Below are 21,888 nucleotides of genomic sequence, written 5' to 3' on the forward strand. Positions count from 1 at the left end.
CCGAGTGATCTGGTCTGTCGTGTGTAAGGGCTGGAGTGCTGGTCTGTGTGGAGGATCCTTCTATGGAAAAGAGGTGAGAATGTGCTTTCCCAGCTGTGGTGGACAGGCCAGAATTCAGGATAGGATTTCACAATGTAAGAAGTCGTTTTGAGCAGGGGTTGGCAGCTAGTGAATGTTGAATATTTTTGCCAAACTGTATAAATATCTGGTCTGGACCCATGAATGTCTAAGAAGTACTCTTGGAAAATTAAGGGTTTCCTTAGGATGATAGGAAAACCAGGCTTGCCTCAGCTGGTTATTTTCCAGCACGAGCAGAATCCGTTTATAGTCGATTTAGTTTGACTAAGTGTTCAAAGTACTTGGATGTTAGATTCACATATATCTTGTTTTCAGTTGACTTTTAATTCAAATGCTAAAAACAGGAAAGCAACTTGGTAGGACTTGGAGAGGTCATAACCCTTGTTAGGTCACACATGGTAGCAGCTCATCTGAAACAAGAAGTGAGGGTTGTGTTCCAGCCCCGGAGAGATGCACTAGGCAGCAGCCTTTGAGGCAGTGCACTGGTGACATTTCAGGGCTGTGCTGAATTCCCAGAGTCACAGACATCCCCCGTAGCCTCAGTGGCCACACGTGAAGTGAGCCCCACTGAGCACAGATGATAGGGAGTCGGTGATGCTCACCCCACGCACGCACCGGGCTGGCTGAATGGGGAGCCCCGAGTTTGTCTGTCGGGATGAGTCCACCCACGGTGCGGACCTTCAGGCAGCTTGTCCACGCATCACAAGCTGAGGGAGCGCTCATTGTTCCGTGGTGGTGGCGTGCTCACTTGCGATTCTGGAGCCCTGTTTATTTGCGGCCCTCATTTGCCCCAGTGCTGTTGCTGCGGTAGGAAGAGCGGTGAGCGTCCTGGGCTGCTCACCGTGTGCGACCCCTGGAGCGCGTGACGCCCATGCTCACGCTCTTAGGACTGTTCTCCGACGCGGCCACTGTTCCTACTTCGCTCTAGAGGGGAGTGAACTGGAGGCTTCGCGAGGCCCAGCGCTGGAAGGGAGGTCCTCTGTGGGCTCTGGTGCACCTAGACACCCGCTTTGTGGGCTCCAGCACTGCTGTGATTTCAGGGTGAGCCTAGAAGCCCGACTGCGGGCGCTGGGAGGGAGGAGCGCCCAGTTTGTGTATCGATGATTTGGGTGACGGATGTGGACTTCAAGGTAGTTCTGGAAGGAAGTCTAAGATCTCGGTGTTACCGGCCTTAACCATGAAACTGATGAGGTGATGTGAATAATAAACTGTCTTTCACAGTTTCCCTGAAAATGACATTAGTTAAGCCAGCAGAAATGTAAATCTGTTTCGTAAAAGTCCTAATTAAAATACCCTTAACTAGAGTCTCCTATGCAGAAATAGTGGGACGGTACATTTTCTGGGTACTATTTGGATGCTTCTACTTGTTCAAAGTGCCGGTGCTGGGGCTGCTGTCAGGCAGCCGGAGAGAGGGCGGTAATTAATCTAGGACGGACAGAATGCACCAGTGAGTGAGTGAGACAGAAGGAAGAGGGGGCTGGTGGAGATGGTTGGGGGCTGGGCTTTCTAGCTGGGCCCAGATAGCAGGGTCTTCGGTACCCTTCCGGGGGATGGGAAATAGAGGGAGGAGCACACAGGGTGAGGGAAGAAAAGAGGTGGTATTTTGAGGTATGTTTGTGACATTTAGGTAGAAATACATGCTAGGCAGTTGTCTGTTTGGGTTTGGAGCTTAGGAGAGAAGGATGGGCTGTCGATACCTTTATGGCACTGACGGCTACTGTTGGAACTGTGCTGTGGGACTCCGGAAGCCTTGGGGGGTGTGTGTGTGTGTGTGTGTGTGTGTGTGTGTGCACACACAACAGGGGAGGGGATTAGTCACTACACTCCTGCCAGACTTTGATTATTTTCATCTACACATTGTTTCAAAACTGACCCAATTTAAAACTTCTAGAATTCTTATTTGAATGAATATGGAGAAATAAAACATGCCAGTCTTTTGTCTTACCTTTTTATTAACAGAGATTTAAAAATGTACTGTTCTTGCATAATTTCCATTACAGGTGTGAAGTGTGTGCAAAATTAGCTCCTTTACAGAGAACGCCACAGAGGTGTGAATACTTAGTTCAGCTTAGTCCCCCTTCCCCACAAGTTTATTATGAGCAATTTCAAACATACATAACAGTTCAAAAAATTATTCAGTGAAAATATGTATACTCACAATCTAGATTCTACCATTAACATTTTTTTAACATTCTTCAGGATTTTGATTTTCAGCAGTGTGAAATTTATATATTGATTGGATTTTGGCACAAATGTGAAGAAAAAGTATGTGTGTGGGTATGTATGTTTTCTTTTTTTATCAAGATGTAATTGATACATTGGTTTCGTATGTACAACATACAGTGATTTGATGCTTATGTTGGGAACTGGTTATCACAGTAAGTCTAGTTAGCATATGTCACTGCACCCAGTTACAAATATTTTTGTATTATGAGAACTCTAAGATCTACTGTTGTACCAACTTTCAGATATACAAGACATTATTACTAACTAGATTTGCCATGCTGCACTTTAGACGCCCAGGACTGATTTTCTAACTGGCAGTTTGTGCCTTTCGACCCCCTCCATACCCCACTCCCCCTGGCCCCCCACCTCTGGCAACCAGCTGTGTGATCATTAATACTTTCCTGGACTTGCCTCATCACGTGCCTGTCCATTTATCCATTTACAGATATGTGTGTGTGTGTAAATTATTGAGATGAATGTCCAAGAAGTAAGGGACAGTCACCAGTGCACGGTGTTTTAGGTATTCCGTATGTATACCATTAACCAGGGCCCAGTAATAGTTTTCCTTCCTCTTGTGGCAAAATATACACAGTGAAATAAACAAACCGTGGGGTGAGTTGACAGATGCACACGCCCATGTAACCCAAACCCCTTTCAAGACACACAACATTGTGGGGGAGAGGGTGTCATCCTGGCTTTCATCCTTCTCCCCTGACAGATAACCGCTCTTCTCCTCACTTGTACTATCAAGTCATGTTTCCGGTTCTAGAACTTCATTTGTTAGGAGTCTCGGAATGCGGACTTGCGTTTAAGTCTTCTTCACAGTGGGTGTCGCAGGTCCCAGTTGTTTGTTTTCTTGCTCAGTGCTAGGGCATCGTGTGAACGGACCACAACTATCCATTGTCCTGTTGTGGTGGTCTGGGCACTCACCAGGGCTGTCAGCCACCCCGGCGCGGGGGCAGCCACTGATGCGGCCATGCTGTGTCCACGCAACCGTGTTGCGTCTCACTTCCAGTCCTGTGTTGTGTAAGTTACGGGAGAGAGTCCACACTTGACTGTGAAACAGGCTTTGTGTTAGAGGCTAATGTAAGTGTTCCGAACACGGGTAAGGTGGACAAGGCTCAGCTAGGAGTTCAGGAAGTTAGGTGTACGAAATGCATTTCTTCTTAGAGCATTTTCAACTTAAAATGGGTTTATCAGTACGTAACCCCATTCCATCATGAGTTGAGGAAGATCTGTATTTAGTGGTAGTTTTAAAAACAGATCCTGGATATGTGCCAGATTTGTTTTGTATTTTTTTCTCCTTCTCTGCGCCTTGCCGGTACATTCCCTCCACCCTCCCTTCTTCCTTTCTTCCTGTAACAGCTTTATTGAGCTATAATTAATATTCATACATATGCAGTTTCTTAAAGGTGTATTTTGATGAGAGTAAATTTTAATTTGCCGACTTTTTTCTTCTATGATTTTTGCTGAAACTTTGCCTGCCCCCAGTTCATGGGGACATTCTCCTATTTCCTTCTAAAACCTTTCTGAGTTTAGCTTGTATGTTTAAGTTCATGATGTGTCTTCAACTAATTTGTTTTTGCATGGTGTGAGGTATGGATTGACATTCGCGTTTTTCTGTCCTCTGGTCCCGATTGTTTCTGAAGAGAAGTCCATGCTGTCTGAATTGTTCCTGTATGTGATGTTTCATTTTTTTCTGGTGTTTCAAGCCCTTCTCTTTATCTTGGACTATAATATGCCTGTGGGTGGTTACGTCTATGTTTTTTTATACTTCACTTTTTTGGAGGGGGGTGTTAGACCCGCTGCTGCTCCCCACAGGTCCCTGAACCACTGCTTGTTTTTCCCCCCAGTCTGTTCTCCTCTCTCATCTTCATATTGGGTTATCTCTACTGATACATTGTAAAGTGGACCAATTTTTTCCCCTGCCATCTCCATCCTGTTAAGCCATCCAGAGAATTATTATCTTAACAATAAAGAAAAAAATATTTTTTGGTAGTGGAAATTTCTCTGCTGTTGTTTCCTGTCTTTCCATTGTAAGCGCATGCACTTGATGTCGTTGAACACGGTCATAGGAGCTGCTTCAGTCCAGCACTGCTCCCCTTCATCTTGTGCTTGGGCTCTTGTGTCTGTCCCTTCTCTGGACTCGGCTGCGCATTTTCATGGACTGATGGACCCGGTCCGGGATATGCTGCAGAGCCTCTGATGGGTGTTGGTGATGCTGCTCCGGCAGGCCGGTAGCTTGGCTGAACTTAAACTGCACGTTCAGTCTCTCCGGCAGCCAGTGGTGGTTCAGTTCCAGCCCGTCAGCCTTAGCTGGGCGCTCTGCTCAGAAAGTGCTGGCACATGCATTGTCGTAGGGCTCACCAGGAGATGTAGTCAGAGTGTGTACACCGAATCTAGCCTGCCTTCCTCCACCCGCTTTGTTCCCCTAGAATTGTCCTCCACCTTTCCAGCACCTTGGATTGCCCTCAACTCTAGCTTTTGCTTCTTTAAACTAGGCGTTCTCTGTTGGGGTACATCTGCCACGGAGCACTGACTCTGGGACCTGTCCTCAGGCTTTTACAAGCTGTAAAAATCAGGGGTCTCTTCCCGTATCTTTCCTTTTTTTTTTTTTTTTTTTACCAGAGCTGACTCCCTTCCCATCATTCTTCACACTTTGAGATCGTTGTTCTGTGCATCTTACCCAGAGTTTATGGCCTTATCAACGGGAGGGCCATTTGGGAAGGAGCTCATGTGGCCATTACTTGGCCAGAAGCAGAGCCCTCCTGGCATAGATTTTTGTGGGGGAAAAAGTGGAGATCCTACAGTGTTCTGCCTCAGTTCTTTCTTAATCTCATATGGTACCTGTTTTTTTCCCTGTTGTTCACACATGTTCACTGAATTATTACCTCAGGAAATTAATAACCTTCCAAAGTGAGACTATAAAGAGAAATAAGTGAAACCCCATCCGCCCCTGCCCCACACCTGTTTTTACTTCCAAGTCTGGCCTAGACTGGCCCTGTCTGGTGTCTTTATAGCTAAAATCAGCTGTACTTACTATTTTTAAAAATTTTTTTAAAAGATTTTATTTTTAAGTAATCTCTACGCCCAACGTGAGGCTTGAACTCACACCCCCGAGATCAGGAGTCAGGAGTCACATGCTCCTCTGACTGAACCAGCCAGGCCTCCCCTGGGTATTTTTAACTCAAGCAGTGCTTGGAAGTACTTTGGGCTGCTTTGCTATATAACCTGATGAAAGGAATGTGAGGCAAAAAGCCTCAGGAAAAAGGTGAAATATTTCAATCTCTAATCAGTTGTTCTGAGAATAATTTCTTGTTAATGGAAAGATTTGCTAGGACAGTGAAGGTATGTGTTGCCAAGTGAAGTGTCTCCACATATTTTTCCCTTCTGTGACTGTTTCTAAATGTCTATACTTTGTGTGAGCTCTCATGTTATTAATGAGGTTTTAGGTTTGCTGGTGCATTGAGAATTGATCTTTGACACTGCAAGTTCAATTTAAGGAGATGGGGGGCTAGATAAAGAATATGCGCCCTGTGTGTCTGTCATCTGCTAAGTGCCATGGGGCATATGAGTTTGAGATTATCTTGACTTTTAAGAAATACTTTAAGTACTGTATTGTACATTTGTGCTAAGAGAATAGATCTTAAGAGCTCTCATCACAAGAACAGATATATTTAACTATGTGTGGTGATGAATGTCAACTAGATTTATTGTGGTTACTTTCACCGTATATACAAATACTGAATTATATGTACACCTGAAACTAATATAATGGGGGAAAAGTTTAAGGTCTTAGGAACAAGCAAGAGGGTGTCTGGTCCGTGTGGTATAGTAGTTATTAATGGCTGTACAATAAAATTGCAGCAAAACTTCAGTGGCTTAAAACAATACATGTTTATTACCACATGGTGTCTGTGGATCAGGAATCTGGGTATGAGTTGTTCAGCAAGTGTCGTCAAGATGCCGGCCAGGGCTGCAGTCCTGACCCAAGTCACCCCTGGGAAGATCTGCTTCTAGGCTTGTTCACAGAGTTACTGGTTGGATTCAGTTGCTTGTGGGCTGTTGGACTGAGGGGGTCAGTTCCTTCCTGGGGGGTGGCCTTGTCATGTGGGCCTTCCCCACAAATGGAAGCCACTCTTTCTGTAAATTAACCTTGTAAGTGACATTCCATAACTTTTTCCAAATAATAGAAGCAGGTCTCTGGGTCCTGCCCAGAGACAGTGGGAGAAGATCACCCAAGGGCATGAGTAGCAGGAGGTGGGGGGCACTGGGAGCCCCCTGTCTGGTCGTTGTTGGAAGGAGGTAAGGAGATGTGAATTGTTTCTCATAGTGTGTAGTTATAGCAGAGGCGGGAAATGTACACGAGTGAGAGATTTTAAAGCCTGAGTTTACAACAAGGAAGCAGTGGGTCGTCAGTAACAACCCAAACAGAAGTCCTCTATATAGAAAGAAAGAAATCAGAGTAGCAGAGTATCTCAAAGGAGAGTACAGAACTTAAATTCTTATTATAACAAGTTAGATTCATTCTAGAAAATATCATCTTTGTTTTCATTATTAATACTAATTTCTTAAAACTTGTGTTAAGATACAACCTTTAACCAAATACAAGTAAGATTAATAAATAGTTTTATTCTTTGATGGACAAAAAATACTTTCTTACATTTTTTTTTAAAGATTTTATTTATTTGAGAGAGAGAGAATGAGAGACAGAGACTATGAGAGGGAGGAGAGTCAGTGGGAGAAGCAGACTCCCTGCCGAGCAGGGAGCCCGATGCGGGACTCGATCCTGGGACTCCAGGATCATGACCTGAGCCGAAGGCAGTCGCCCAACCAACTGAGCCACCCAGGCGCCCCTTTCTTACATTTTCTTAGTAGCTGCAACTATTACATATTTCTTTTTCATTGTGACAAAATACACCTAACTAAATTTACCATTTTAATCCTTTTTCGGTGTACAGTTCAGTGGCCTTAAGTACATTCACATGATTATGTGACCATCACTGCCATCCATCTCCAGAACTTTGTCATCGTCCCAAACTGAAACTCGACGCATTGAATCACTCACCTGTCGCCCCCTCCAGCCTCTGGCAAACACCGATCTCCTTTCTGTCTCTGTGAGTTTGACCGCTCTGGGTGCCTCACGTAAATGGTATCACACAATATTTGTCCTTCTGTGTCTTGCTTATTTCACTTAGCATAATGTCCTCAAGGTTCATCCATGTTATAGCAGGTATCAGGATTTCCTTCCTTTTGAAGACTAATATTCCATTATATGAACAGTTGACCTTGAACAACATGGGGTTAGGGTGCTCTTCCCTCACGCAGTCAAAAATCCATGTATAACTTCTGACTCTAAAAAACTTCACTACGATAGCCTCCTGTGGACCGGAAGCCTTACCGATACCATGAACAGTTGATGAGCACATATTCTGTATGTTCTATGAATTATACACTGTGTTCTTACAAGTAAGCTGGAGAGAAGGAAATGTTGAGGAACTCATAAGGAAAACACTTGCAGGACTGCACTATGTCCATCAGAAATCCACATACAGTTGAAACCCATGTCGTTCAAGAGTCTGATGTATTCAGGTTCTCTTCCCTTAGCTTCACGTTAAGTCAAACATGAAGAATAATGTGGAAAGAGTAGAACACTTTCAGGAGGTAGTTTTATGGAACTAATGTAACTGATCGTTAGACTCTGTTATTCAAGTAGAGTGGTCGTGAGTCGTTGCTCTGAACCCCACTTCTGCCCCGTCTCAGTTCCCTACGTGTAAGCTGAGGAGGTTGACAAGTATCTACCCAGTAAGGATGGTGAATAGATAAACGAATTAATAAAGGCAAAGTGCATAGGACAGTGTGTGACACTTTGTGATGTATTCATATAGTCATATTTTTATTAGTGTCATTTTCTCCACAGCACTGGCTCAGTAATTAATGACCTGTGTCACCAAAATGTCTCTGGGCTTTAGTTCTTTGATAATGTAAAGTGATTTGGATTCTCTATGACCTTGACTTTAAGAGGGGATGTGTCAGTCTGTACTAGATACTACAGAGAGGTAGCACCGTTAGTACATTTTCCCTCCTTGGTTTTGTTAGGGTTTAAATATTTGTCTATGGATAGTTGTAGAGCACAGTCTCCTGAAGCAGTTGGTTTTAATTTTTAGAAAAATACCATTTGCTTTACTTTGGGTACCTAGTCGTCTTGTGCACCCCGGGGAAGGCAAGAGGGCTTGAATTTGCCTGCGCTCCTTCGCAGTGAGGCCGGGTCTCCTTCCGTGTGCCCAGCCTGAGTGGTGCGCTGAGGCAGGCTTCCATTCGGGCTCTTTCCCGTCCGGCTGCTCCCATGACATCGGCACAGCTCAGCTTCATTTTCTTCTTTCCCCACAGACTCCGTCCTCTAACTCCCGTCCTTGCTTCCTCCTCCCGTGTGGTTCTGAGCACTCCAGAGCTGGGCTGTTTCATTCACTTTGCTGCTCCTCTCTCTCCACTACGCTGTGGACCTAGCCGGGTTCTTCTTGTCGCATTGATAGGATCGTGCACGTTCTAGACTTGCTCAAGTAAGAGCTAGTCATAATTAAAGCCAGATAGTCCATAGGGATTTTGAGGGCTGCCCTCCTTACTTCTGAACACACCCAGCTGCGCGCAGTGAGTGCCTCCTCGAAGGTACTTTTTCTACATTTTATCCAACTCAATGGTTTCTCCCCATTTTAAGAGATTTTTCTTTCATCCTACAGGATAACCTAACAAATTTGCTGAAACGTTTTCTAAAACATGCTGTTTTGCTTAGATAGACTGATCATTTCCTATGGTGACTGTGGATCAGTTATTATACTAGAATGCATTTAGACTTCACACATGAACATAGATGTTGTGGGATGAAGGGTTTAGTGGTGACACGTTGATGTTTTCCCTTTTTAACCTTAGTATTTCTTGGAAGAGTGGTGTACGCCCATGTGGTCTTTATGGGAAGTTTTGCCTTTCTACATGTGCGGAGCTGCTGCCTCCCAGATGGTTTTCTTGCCAAAAACAGATTGTCCGCGGCCCTTCCTTGTGTCTGTGTTTGTCAGCATTCACCTCCTTCCTGGGTCCCTCAGCGGCACCTGTTACTAGCAGGCAACTCTCCTTCTGAGTCTTAGTAAGGTGGTTCTTTTTTTTTTCCTGGATGGAATATGAAGGAGAAAAGCTTCATCAGCATTTCATAAATGTGCCCCGTAGTGGAAGCCCTCAAATACGGTGTGACCTGTCCTGGTTGTGAAGGTTGGGTCACAGAACTCGTTCAAGTTTAGTGTCCTTAAAAATGATTAATGCCTTTAAACGCTTCAGTCTCCTTTATAGTATACATGTTAATTCTGTAGCCTTGTACTGGTAAGCTTTACTGTTGGTGTGGTGATGAGAATTCTACCTTATTTTTCTTTCCTAAGGCAGGCCCGTGCCCCGTGCCTTATCTTGAGTTGCAGCTTTGGTTTCTTGGAAGTGGAGGGAGAACAGAGACGCACACAATGTCTTCTGACTGTAGACCTCACCAGACCTGGCCGAGCCCTCCACCCTTTATGTGTGGCTCACAGCTCTTTGGTGACTCTCACCTTGGGAGAAACTTTCCAAAACACCAAACCTAATTTCACAGAATTTCTGTACACTCACATGGTATCAGTTCAGTAAATTGCACAGAGTGAGCACATTCAGTCACAAATGCAGCTGACTCTTGGTAAGTGCACTGGCCTTCTGCTGGGGGCAGAGGAGCGTAGGGCCATGGCTTTTGAGTGCTAATGATGGTGTTAAGGATGGGTATTGATGGTTGTCCATTGGGACATTGGAAGTCAGAAAGGGGACTTTCCCTGGCGTATTTTAGGGTTCTTACTCAAAGCTGGCAGATAGTCTTTTTACTTCTTGCAGTTACTGTCTCTCACTGCTTTAACCAGTCTTCACGAGGGGAGAAGAAAAGATACAGTGGCAGCCCTGCAGGGGTTTAACATGGCGCCGGTGGAGAGGTGATGTGTGGAGTGTGTTGTGAGAACACAGAGAATGAGTTCTGTTGGGAGTGGGGGGCAGGAAAAGCTTTCAAGAAGATGTGACACTTGGGGCGCCTGGGTGGCTCAGTTGGTTGGGCGACTGCCTTTGGCTCAGGTCATGATCCTGGAGTCCCAGGATCGAGTCCCACATCGGGCTCCCTGCTCAGCAGGGAGTCTGCTTCTCCCTCTGACCCTCTTCCCTCTCGTGCTCTCTTTCTCTTATTCTCTCTCTCTCTCTCTCAAATACATAAATAAAATCTTTAAAAAAAAAAAGATGTGACACTTGGGTTTAAAATGTGGGGGATGGCTGAGTATTAGGCAGAAGGTATTTGGGAAAGAGGAAGCATACAGATGGGTGGAGGGAAAGGCCAGGGCAGGGTGTGGACATATGGACAAGTATGGCATAATTGTCACTGTGGTGTTGGGGTTTGGAAGGTTTGGAGCACTGACGTGCCCCCAGCACTAGGATGCTGGAGTGGTACCCAGCACGCGTCAATAATTATTTGAAAGAAAGATAGGATATTAAGGAAGACAGTAGACCTTGTCTGCCGTGGTTGGAAGCCAGAGTCTATCCTGAAATGAGTCTTTGGAATGTCTTCACCCGGAGAGTGACATGATCCAGTTTGACTTAGAAAAAGGGGGAGGGAGTAAGATTGCAGTTAGAAATACCAGTTAGGAGATTGGTGAAATAATCCAGTAAAAAACTAGGGAGGGCCCAGAGCTTCTGAGCATTGTGAAGCAAAGGGGAGGGAGGGAGGGACGGAGGGATGGAAGGAAGGAAGGGAAGGAAGGAAGGAAGGAAGGAAGGAAGGAAGGAAGTCATGAGAAATTAGGATTGTCAGGTTGTGGTGACTAGTTGAGGGCCTGGGCAGATGAGGGTGTGGGGGCGGCGGGAGGTTCTGGAATGACCCCTGGGTTTGCAGGGTGGCCGGATCCCGCAGTGGTGAACTGAGTGTGATTTGTGATTCTGTGAGCGCTTTACACCATATAGAACACGCTATTTATTGTTTACTTCCTATTTGGGAAAAATATGTGTTTATTCCAGTTGGGGTGCATAATCTTTTATAACTAGATGGTCTGGCTCCATTTACTCTGTGTCCCAGGAGCTGTGCACTACAGGTGTGAGCAGTGTCTGTGGGATTGAATTGAAATCTAACATGGTTTTACTCTAAGTGTCTTTAATGCTTGGAATGTTATACAATTTCAGACCTGAGCAAAAGTTGGTATCAGTGCATAAGACGGAAATTCTATCTTCAAAATTCCCAGCTTTCTTGTGTAATTTTATTTAATATTTTATCTTCTGAATTACATCCTAGTTTATGGAATGACTCAGTATCACAACAGACAAGATGCAAATTCTCCGGTGGTTGGTAGTATAGTAGAGGTGTGCAGACCTGGGAAGTTTACCACAGGTGAGGCTCCGTGGGGCAGTAAATAAAAGATCAAAATTAATATCAGGAAGATGAAGTATAGTCAACCATGTGTACCAATGGCATTTGGTCATAAAATGAAACTGATTTCGTTCCTGATCTTCACAAAACTATATAGTAATTTACTAACTTAATCTCGTGTGCAGTTCCTTTACTGACTCAGAATGTTGACTGACTAGCTCTTATTTTTCAGATTTATTATAATGCAGATAGAAGGCTGTTTAGAGGATCATAACATTTTTGTCTCTTTTGCTGTTTTTGTTAGATCTGCATTTTCTTAAACATTTTTTGTTTCTTTTTGACTCTTTAGTAGCTGTGGTACTTAAATCTTGCCTGCCTTCCATTTCACTTTTCCCTGAGAAACTGCGCATATGTATATAATTTCAGCAGTTGGCAAGCTCACCCGTTGACTTTCTCAGCTAAAAATCCTAAAGGAAGCTGGAATTTCTTATCAGAAGAACCTGTAAGCTGTCTGTCATCGCTCCATCACTCGTACACACCCCAGTATGCGGGTGGCTCTGTTGGGACCGAGGCCAGTCTTACTTTAAGGCCCTTGTTAAGTATTTCACCGGGACCAGGGAGAAATGGGGGGAAGTGGCCTACGTAGAGAATTTTAGAGAAAGCTAGTTGTTACATTTACATTACGTTACATTACAATTATTTTTATTCGGAGATTTTTAAATTCCAAAGTATCCTCATTTTAGTAAGTTGACGCGGTGTTTCCTCCCTCCCCAACCCCCTCCCTGGCAAGTAGACCAAAATATTTCCAACCAGTTCTATATTGATTCCTGCAGCCTATTTTTGAAGTCTGTGGGTTCATGAAATCCAAAACTAGGCGCCACTGGCCTGTTTTATGCACACCTGTAATCAGAGTTGGTATATGTGTGGTTTTCTTCTCACACCAACTGCCACTTCTTTTTTCCAGTACCAACTGACACTGACTCTCTGGAGTTAGCGTAGCTGCCACAGGTTAAGGGCTCAGTCCCCTGGGACTGGCCCCACTTCAGGGACCAGCTGCCGATGGGGTACTTAGGCTACCTGCACATTTAATGCCCAGATGACCACAAATTCTGATGTTCCTACCACCTCCCTTCAGGTTCAGCAATTTGCTAGAACAACTCCTAGAACTCAGAAAACTGCTTTGCTTACTGTTACTGTTTTTGTTTGTTTTCAATAAAGGATATAATTTAGGAACAACTGCGTGGAAAAGACACGTAGCACAAAGTATGGGGCAAGCACAGAGCCTCCATGCCCTCAACCGGCTTGCCACCCGGCCAGCCCTGCGGTGTGAGCTCGTTGGGGTGTTTTGATGGAGGGTTCAATTATGTAGGCATAATGGAGGACACTATTGCCCATTGGTGAGTGAACCTGATCTCTGGCCCTTCTTCCCTCCCCAGAGGTGAGGGGTAGGGTGGAACTGAAAACTTCCACCCTCTAAGCATGGTATTTCTGGTAGCCAGCCCCCATCTTGAAGCATAGAGCTGTTGATTAGCACACCCGAGACACTCTTACTGCCTGGGAGATCCCAGGGGTTTTAGGATCTCTGTGCCTGGAGCTGAGACCAAGAGCAGATAATTTCTATTACAACACAGATGTCTGTCTAGTGAGGAGAGGTCCTCAGGTGCTGTGGAATGGAATTGGAAGGACTTGGCTTGCATTTGTCACTGAGGACCCCAGCCGGCTGTCCCTTCTTGTCTGGGCATTGCTGTGGCCTCTAGGATGACAAGAGTTATTTGGGCATAACCTGTCCCTCACAGCTTGCCACACAGCCTTGTTACTTTTCCTTCTCTTTAATCTTTGGCTTTTCTTTGTGCTTCTTGGCTTCGCTTAGAGCTGGGTTTGTATTTTTAGCATCTCATTTTGAAGATTTCTTTTCATCTTCATTAGAAAACTAGTCAACTAATTTTGGCATTTGTGTCCTCTCTTGGCTGCTTGGATGTGTCCCTTTGTCTTTGTTTCTGTGGTGATAGCTTTCCCAGGGAAATGGAAGTGACCAGACATTTGATTGCTAAGTAGTTTGTATGTATCTTGATTAATCAAGGATTAGTTAAAGCTGTTGAGTTACCTGTGCTTCACTATTTGGAATGTCTCCAGCAGCCCACTCCAGAGCAATGGTGGAGAAAAATGGAGGAAAAAGTGGGGACAGTATGTCTAACTCTCTTGGTTTTAGATTTCCTATGTGTATTTAAAAGGTTTTTTTGTTTTGGTTTGGTTTGGTTTTTTTAGTCATGGAATGACTTAATTTACAGCAAAAGGGGGTTTATTGCTTTGGCTTCTATAATCCCACTGGGACTTCTGGAGGAGACATTGTATTATGAATCTTAGGAAACATGTGTCCAAAATACTAATTTTTTTTACAACTGGAAAATACTGTTTTGTTATTTACGATTAGTAGTAGATTTCTTTCTTGGATGATATGCCGTAAGGGGCACTTTGCCTTAGCTTTTTCACATAATCTTTGTGTGAGGTCCAGAAAATGCTGTCACTTCACAAGTATTTCTCTTGTGAGTGATGAAGAGATTTCAACTTCTGTGCTGACAAATGCTCTTTAATCTTAATTTAGAAATAATTCAAGTTTTTGTCATTAACTTGTTTTTATTCCCAGGACTAGTTTACCAAGAAATTTCAGTGCAACATAAAAATTTAGACAGTACCACTCTATTTCAGTGTGTGTGCTGCACAAATATTGTTACGAGTTAGTTTTTGTAAAGCTTCTCTGATGGAAAATTAGAAATAATGATGTTCTGAAGTGACCGTGTTGCTCAGTGCTGTGACCCTTGTGGGTCTCCCCTGTTCTTCTGTCATCAAGTCACATGACAAGAGTAAACCACAGGCTGTTGAGGGATGGGGCAGGAGTGTGAGGAAGAGGGGAGGGCCTGAAAGTGACTTTTTGTTTTTGAGGACATTGGCCAAGAACCCACATGAATAGTTGTTTAAAATCTTTTTTTTTTTAAAGATTTTATTTATTTGAGAGAGAGAGAGAGAACGAGAGATAGAAAGCACGAGAGGGAAGAGGGTCAGAGGGAGAAGCAGACTCCCTGCTGAGCAGGAAGCCCGATGTGGGACTCGATCCCGGGACTCCAGGATCATGACCTGAGCCGAAGGCAGTCGCTTAACCAACTGAGCCACCCAGGCGCCCTTTTTTTTTTTTTTTTAAAGATTTTATTTATTTGAGAGAGAGATTGTTTAAAATCTTTGAGGCTAAAATTGGTAGATGAGTGGTGCTTTTGTTAAGGATGAGGTTGGATGAGCTACTTGGGGGCATCTCCATTAACTTCTGCTTTAAGCATCAGATAAGTCTTCACTGTGGAGATTGTGTTATTTTAGTTGGGTCAGCACAACATATCTGTTTTCTTCTGTTGCTCACTCTTGGTATTTGATTCTTTAAAAATAAGATATGGTATGAAGTAATAAAATTCAAATCAGCCTTTTTTTTTTTTTAAGATTTTATTATTTGACAGAGAGAGAGATTAAAGTGCTGAGCAGGGAGCCCGATGCAGGGCTCAATCCGAGGACCCTGGGATCATGACCTGAGCCAAAGGCAGACGCTTCACCCACTGAGCCACCCAGGCACCTCTCAAATCAGTCCTTTTTCCCCTAGTAGTAGTATAGAGTATTTAAAAGATGAACCTAGTACTTAATAGGAAATTAAGATCATCTCTACATTTTATTTCTGTATCTCAGTCTTACTTGGTAACAAATAGTTGAAGTAAAGCTGAGATTTAGATTCTAGCATAGAAATAGCCTTTCCTTTAATATTTGTCTATGAAGGTTAGAATTAAAACTCTAGAAGGATCCTTAGAAATTATCTCGTTTTTACATGAAGAAATTTAGGACATAGGATGTTGTCTTGCCCAAGTGGAAACAGGGACTTAGTCCCATTGCCACATCCATTGATTGTTAGTGGCCACTCCATGTTTCAAGGGGAAGATAGAGCTTATCAGAATTTGTTTTGTAGACCTAGAAGCAAGCCTGATGGTAAAACTACTCTTGGCCAGTAAAGAGTGGGTAATCACAGGTTACCAGTATTATAAACAGATGTCCAGTTGAACAAATAATGGTTAATTTATACTTGTAGTTGTATTCAGTTTCATGAGCGTATTAGATACTCAATGTATTCAGTTAGAAAACAGTTCTCGTGTTGCTTTCTCTTTGCTCTTCGCGGATCCGGACCTCCTCCGGTCCCTCATCACGCTTCAGTTTTTGGTCTCTTCTCCCCATCAGACTCTGCCCATAAAGGCAGGAAGCCGCTGTCTTTCTTGTTCCAGCACCCAGGAAAGCACTGATTGTTGGCTAACTCTGTATAGCTGTTTGGGAAACTTAGCGTATTTCAAATATCTTAAGTTTGCGTATTTTATTTTTTGCAGTGAACAGAGTATCTGTCAGGCAAGAGCTGCTGTGATGGTTTATGATGACGCCAACAAGAAGTGGGTACCAGCTGGCGGCTCAGCTGGGTTCAGCAGGGTTCACATATACCACCACACAGGCAACAACACGTTCCGAGTGGTGGGCAGGAAGATTCAGGACCATCAGGTAAGGGTCTGCTAAATCCTTATTGAAAGTAGTCTAGAGTTACAGAAGGACATGTAAAATAGTAAACCAAAGTCGTGCTTTGCCGGTGCAGTCAGCGTATATTGTGTGGGAGAACTGGGTACCGGTTTGCCTTCCCACCCTTTCCCCCTTTTAGGAGGCCTGAATTTGGGTGAGGATTTAGAGCTAATTGCACAAAAATGTAAGTAAGACTTTAAACTATGAACATGCATGAGGTCTTCTGGCCTGCCAGCTAACTAGGTTTGGGAATCTAAAGTAAATTTAGGACAAACAAAAATGTGAAATACCACTTAAGGAGCAGATTGTATGTTTAAGGAATTGATTTCCTGCTGAAGGTGTGGGGCTAGAGAAAGGAGTTGAAAGTGTAAATAGTTTCAGAAAATACTGTTGAATTCGTGTATGATAGAAAAATTGTAGGTATTAAGGTTGTTGGAATAGTTAGGCTTTTGTGATGCCTATCTGGGATGAAAACTAAGCTTTTATTAATTCCCTGACCTGAATTTCTCAGAAAGGTCACTGAATTTATCAGATGACTTGATTCCTTGGGCCTTAACAGACCAGGAGCAGTAGATAGAGGAAAATGTAGATGGGGTCTTACTAGTATTAAGTATGTGCTAATAGCAGCAAAAACTTCTCTAAAGGACAGCTTTATGAAATACTTTTGGTTCCAGTAAGATGGTGGAATGGTGATGGGTATTAAAGAGGGCACGTTCTGCGTGGAGCACTGGGTGTTATGCACAAACAATGAATCATGGAACACTACATCAAAAACTAATGATGTATGGTGATTAACATAACAATAAAAAATTTAAAAAAGATGGTGGAATCAACCAGTCTTAGCCACATGCAGGAAAAATGGAACAAATTTCCAGCTGAGCCCTTAACTGAGGAAAGACAGGTCTCCACTGGGACACCCTGAGGTGTCGTGTGCACCTGACGCTGCAGCAGCCCTGTGTTTTAGGGTGGCGGTTATGAACTGCGAACACCTAGGGACTCAGATTTGTCATGGGTGTGTGCGGTGACGGTGGGCCTGTGAGCGGTCGGGGTCTGAGACCACAGTTTGTGTGCGGGGCGGGGCTCTACCGCAGTGCGCACACCGTCAGTCTGGGAGGCAAAGGCATGTGTGGCTTTCTGAAAGATGGGAGCCTCCAACTTCATTTACACAGCCGTGGTCCGGAAATTAACAGACACTGGTGACGCTCCTGGGACACCTTGCAGAAACGCGTGCAGTGCGGAGTCGTTCCACGGGTAGAGCACTTTCCCCGCTTAATGCAAACTGCCCAGCCTGTCCCCCTTCCTGCCTTTGCAGGGTCCCTTCTCCCTCTGTTGGCCACCCTGAACCCCACCCTGCCCTGTTCTTTCCCTCCTTGGTCTCCCCCTCCCACTCTCCGCCCCATTGTGCAGCCCTTCTCTGGTCCCCAGTCTGTGTACCAGGACCCTTTGCTGCTGGTTGGGAATCCAGGTGCTGCAGAGGGCTCTCCCTCCGGCACTGTGTCCCCACATGAGTCAGGCCCGAGACAGATCAGACACTCCCAAAGATGCTATTACAGAGAAGAAAGTGAAGACTGCACAACTCAAACTTGCTAGAAATGTGCTCAACATTTTTAATACAACATGTCAAACCGATAAGATATTTTTGGTAAATTTGATGAATTGGTCATTTCATAGTACTGATGAACAACCCTAAAAGTTATCTAAATGTTGGCAGAAAAGAAAATGACTATTTAAAAATAGTTCGATTGAATCATTATGTTGTACACCTGGATATTATATAAATATAATGTTATGTATCAGTTATGCCTGAATGAATGAAAAAAATAATTAGAAATATGTCAGGAAATTTTCATATGAAACACTGAAATTTTTATTCATAAGTAAACTATGACTTCTAGGTTTTGACAAATGGAATGTTTCTTGGAATGTTGGGAAATTTTATTTTATTTTTTTTAATTATGTGTTTTTAATTATTTCTATAAATGCTAGCCAGTCTGATCCTTGCAGGGACCGTTATTTATATAGTTCTTGCCTTCTGCAGTCTTAGGCACAAAAGTGTGATACCACTGAAAGAGCATTAAGGAGATGTCCTGACCTGGTACTGGAGTCTCAAACAAGCTCCTGGGACTTGAACTCATGACTCTTGAGATCAAGAGTCACGTGCACCCCCAACTGAGCCAGCCAGGCACCCCTATGTGCTCTTTCTTTCTTTCTTTATTTAATTTTTTATTGTTATGTTAATCACCATATATTACATCATTAGTTTCTGATGTAGTGTTCCATGATTCATTCTTAGTGCATAACACCCAGTGCTCCATGCAGAATGTGCCCCCTTTAATACCCATCACCCGACTAACCCATCCCCCTACCCTCCTCCCCTCTAGAACCCTGTTTGTTTTTCAGAGTCCATCGTCTCTCATGGTTCGTCTCCCCCTCTGACTTACTCCCCTTCATTCTTCCCCTCCTGCTATCTTTTTCTTCTTCTTTTTTTTTAACATATGTTGCATTATTTGTTTTAGAAGTACAGATCTGTGATTCAACAGTCTTGCACAATTCACAGCGCTCACCATAGCACATACCCTCCCCAATGTCTGTCACCCAGCCACCCCATCCCTCCCACCCCCCACCACTCCAGCAACACTCAGTTTGTTTCCTGATATTAAGAATTCCTCATATCAGTGAGGTCATATGGTACATTGTCTTTCTCTGATTGACTTATTTCACTCAGCATAACACCCTCCAGTTCCATCCACGTCGTTGCAAATGGCAAGATCTCATTCTTTTTGATGGCTGCATAATATTCCATCGTGTATATATACCACTTCTTTATCCATTCATCTGTCGATGGACATCATGGCTCTTTCCACAGTTTGGCTATTGTGGACATTGCTGCTATAAACATCAGGGTGCACGTACCCCTTCTGATCCCTGCATTTGTATCTTTGTGGTAAATACCCAGTAGTGCAATTGCTGGATCGTATGGTAGCTCTATTTTCAACTGTTTGAGGAACCTCCATACTGTTTTCCAGAGGGGTTGCACCAGCTCGCATTCCTACCAACAGTGTAGGAGAGTTCCCCTTTCTCCACATCCCCGCCAACATCTGTCGTTTCCTGACTTGTTAATTTTAGCCATTCTGACTGGTGTGAGGTGGTATCTCATTGAGGTTTTGATTTGTATTTCCCTGATGCCGAGCGATGTTGAGCATTTTTTCATGTGTCTCTTGGCCATTTGGATGTCTTCTTTGGAAAAATGTCTGTTCATGTCTTCTGCCCATTTCTTGATTGGATTATTTGTTCTTTGGGTATTGAGTTTGGTAAGTTCTTTATAGATTTTGGATACTAGCCCTTTATCTGATATGTCATTTGCAAATATTGTCTCCCATCCTGTCGGTTGTCTTTTGGTTTTGTGGACTGTTTCTTTTGCTGTGCAAAAGGTTTTTATCTTGATGAAATCCCAATAGTTCATTTTTGCCCTTGCTTCCCTTGCCTTTGGCGATGTTTCTAGGAAGAAGTTGCTGCGGCTGAGGTCGAAGAGGTTGCTACCTGTGTTCTCCTTTAGGATGTTGATGGACTCCTGTCTCACGTTTAGGTCTTTCAACCATTTGGAGTCTATTTTTGTGTGTGGTATAAGGAAATGGTCCAGTTTCATTCTTCTGCCTGTGGCTGTCCAATTTTCCCAACACCATTTGTTGAAGAGACTGTCTTTTTTCCACTGGACATTCTTTCCTACTTTGTCAAAGATAAGTTGACCATAGAGTTGAGGGTCCATTTCTGGGCTCTCGATTCTGTTCCATTGATCTATGTGTCTGTTTTTGTGCCAGTTACCATACTGTCTTGATGATGACAGCTTTGTAATAGAGCTGGAAGTCCGGAATTGTGATGCCGCCAGCTTTGCTTTTCTTTTTCAATATTCCTCTGGCTATTCAGGGTCTCTTCTGGTTCCATACAAATTTTAGGATTATTTGTTCCATTTCTTTGAAAAAAGTGGATGGTATTTTGATGGGGATTGCATTGAATGTGTAGATTGCTCTAGGTAGCCTTGACACCTTCACAATGTTTGTTCTTCCAATCCATGAGCATGGAACGTTTTTCCATTTCTTTGTGTCTTCTTCAATTTCTTTCATGAGTATTTTATAGTTTTCTGAGTACAGATCCTTTGCCTCTTTGGTTAGATTTATTCCTAGGTATCTTATGGTTTTGGGTGCAATTGTAAATGGGATCGACTCCTTGATTTGTCTCTCTTCCGTCTTGTTGGTGGTGTATAGGAATGCCACTGATTTCTGTGCATTGATTTTATATCCTGCTACTTTACTGAATTCCTGTATGAGTTCTAGCAGTTTTGGGGTGGAGACTTTTGGATTTTCCACATACAGTATCATATCATCTGCAAAGAGTGAGAGTTTGACTTCCTCTTTGCCGATTTGGATGCCTTTGATTTCTTTTTGTTGTCTGATCACTGTGGCTAGGACTTCTAATACTATGTTGAATAGCAGTGGTGAGAGTGGACATCCCTGCCGCGTTCCTGACCTTAGGGGAAAAGCTCTCAGCTTTTCCCCATTGAGAATGGTATTCGCTGTAGGTTTTTCAGAGATGGCTTTTATGATATTGAGGTATGTACCCTCTATCCCTGTACTCTGAAGAGTTTTCATCAAGAAAGAATGCTGTACTTTGTCAAATGCTTTTTCTGCATCTATTGAGAGGATCACATGATTCTTGTTCTTTCTTTTGTTAATGTATTGTATCACGTTGATTGATTTGTGGATGTTGAACCAGCCTTGCAGCCCAGGGATAAATCCCACTTGGTCGTGGTGAATAATCCTTTTAATGTACTGTTGGATCCTATTGGCTAGTATTTTGGTGAGAATTTTTGCATCCATGTTCATCAAGGATATTGGTCTGTAATTCTCCTTTTTGATGGGGTCTTTGTATGGTTTGGGGAACAAGGTAATGGTGGCCTCATAAAATGAGTTTGGAAGTTTTCCTTCCATTTCTATTTTTTGGAACAGTTTCAGGAGAATAGGTATTAATTCTTCTTTAAATGTGTGATAGAATTCCCCTGGGAAGCCATCTGGCCCTGGGCTTTTGTTTGTTGGGAGATTTTTGATGACTGCTTCAATTTCCTTAGTGGCTATAGGTCTGTTCAGGTTTTCTATTTCTTCCTGGTTCAATTTTGGTAGTTGATACATCTCTAGGAATGCAGCCATTTCTTCCAGGTTATCTAATTTGTTGGCATAGAGTTGCTCATAATATGTTCTTATAATTGTTTGTATTTCTTTGGTGTTGGTTGTGATCTCTCCTCTTTCATTCATGATTTTGTTGATTTGGGTCATTTCTCTTTTCCTTTTGGTAAGTCTGGCCAGGAGTTTATCAATCTTGTTAATTCTTTCAAAGAACCAGCTCCTAGTTTCGTTGATCTGTTCTACTGTTCTTTTGGTTTCTAGTTCATTGATTTCTGCTCTGATCTTTATTATTTCTCTTCTCCTGCTGGGTTTAGGCTTTATTTGCTGTTCTTTCTCCAGGTCCTTTAGGTATAGGGTTAGGTTGTGTGTTTGAGACCTTTCTTGTTTCTTGAGAAAGGCTTGTATTGCTATATACTT

The 21,888-nt window shown here is 43.3% G+C and overlaps 1 protein-coding gene across 2 annotated transcripts in view; it reads left to right on the forward strand.

Annotated features, from left to right (window-relative positions):
- ENAH (ENAH actin regulator) overlaps nt 1–21,888 on the forward strand; it is a 150,610-nt gene that overhangs the window by 56,425 nt on the left and 72,297 nt on the right. For both annotated transcript variants that reach the window (XM_088017197.1, XM_088017195.1), the window contains exon 2: nt 16,114–16,279. In XM_088017197.1, the coding sequence (XP_087873323.1) occupies nt 16,114–16,279 (166 nt within the window). The remainder of the gene's footprint in view (nt 1–16,113; nt 16,280–21,888) is intronic.

The sequence above is a fragment of the Eumetopias jubatus genome, unplaced genomic scaffold (genome assembly GCF_037043125.1).
Source record: "Eumetopias jubatus isolate StellerSeaLion01/CBP00866 unplaced genomic scaffold, mEumJub1_p1.0 scaffold_12, whole genome shotgun sequence".
Lineage (NCBI taxonomy): Eukaryota > Metazoa > Chordata > Mammalia > Carnivora > Otariidae > Eumetopias > Eumetopias jubatus.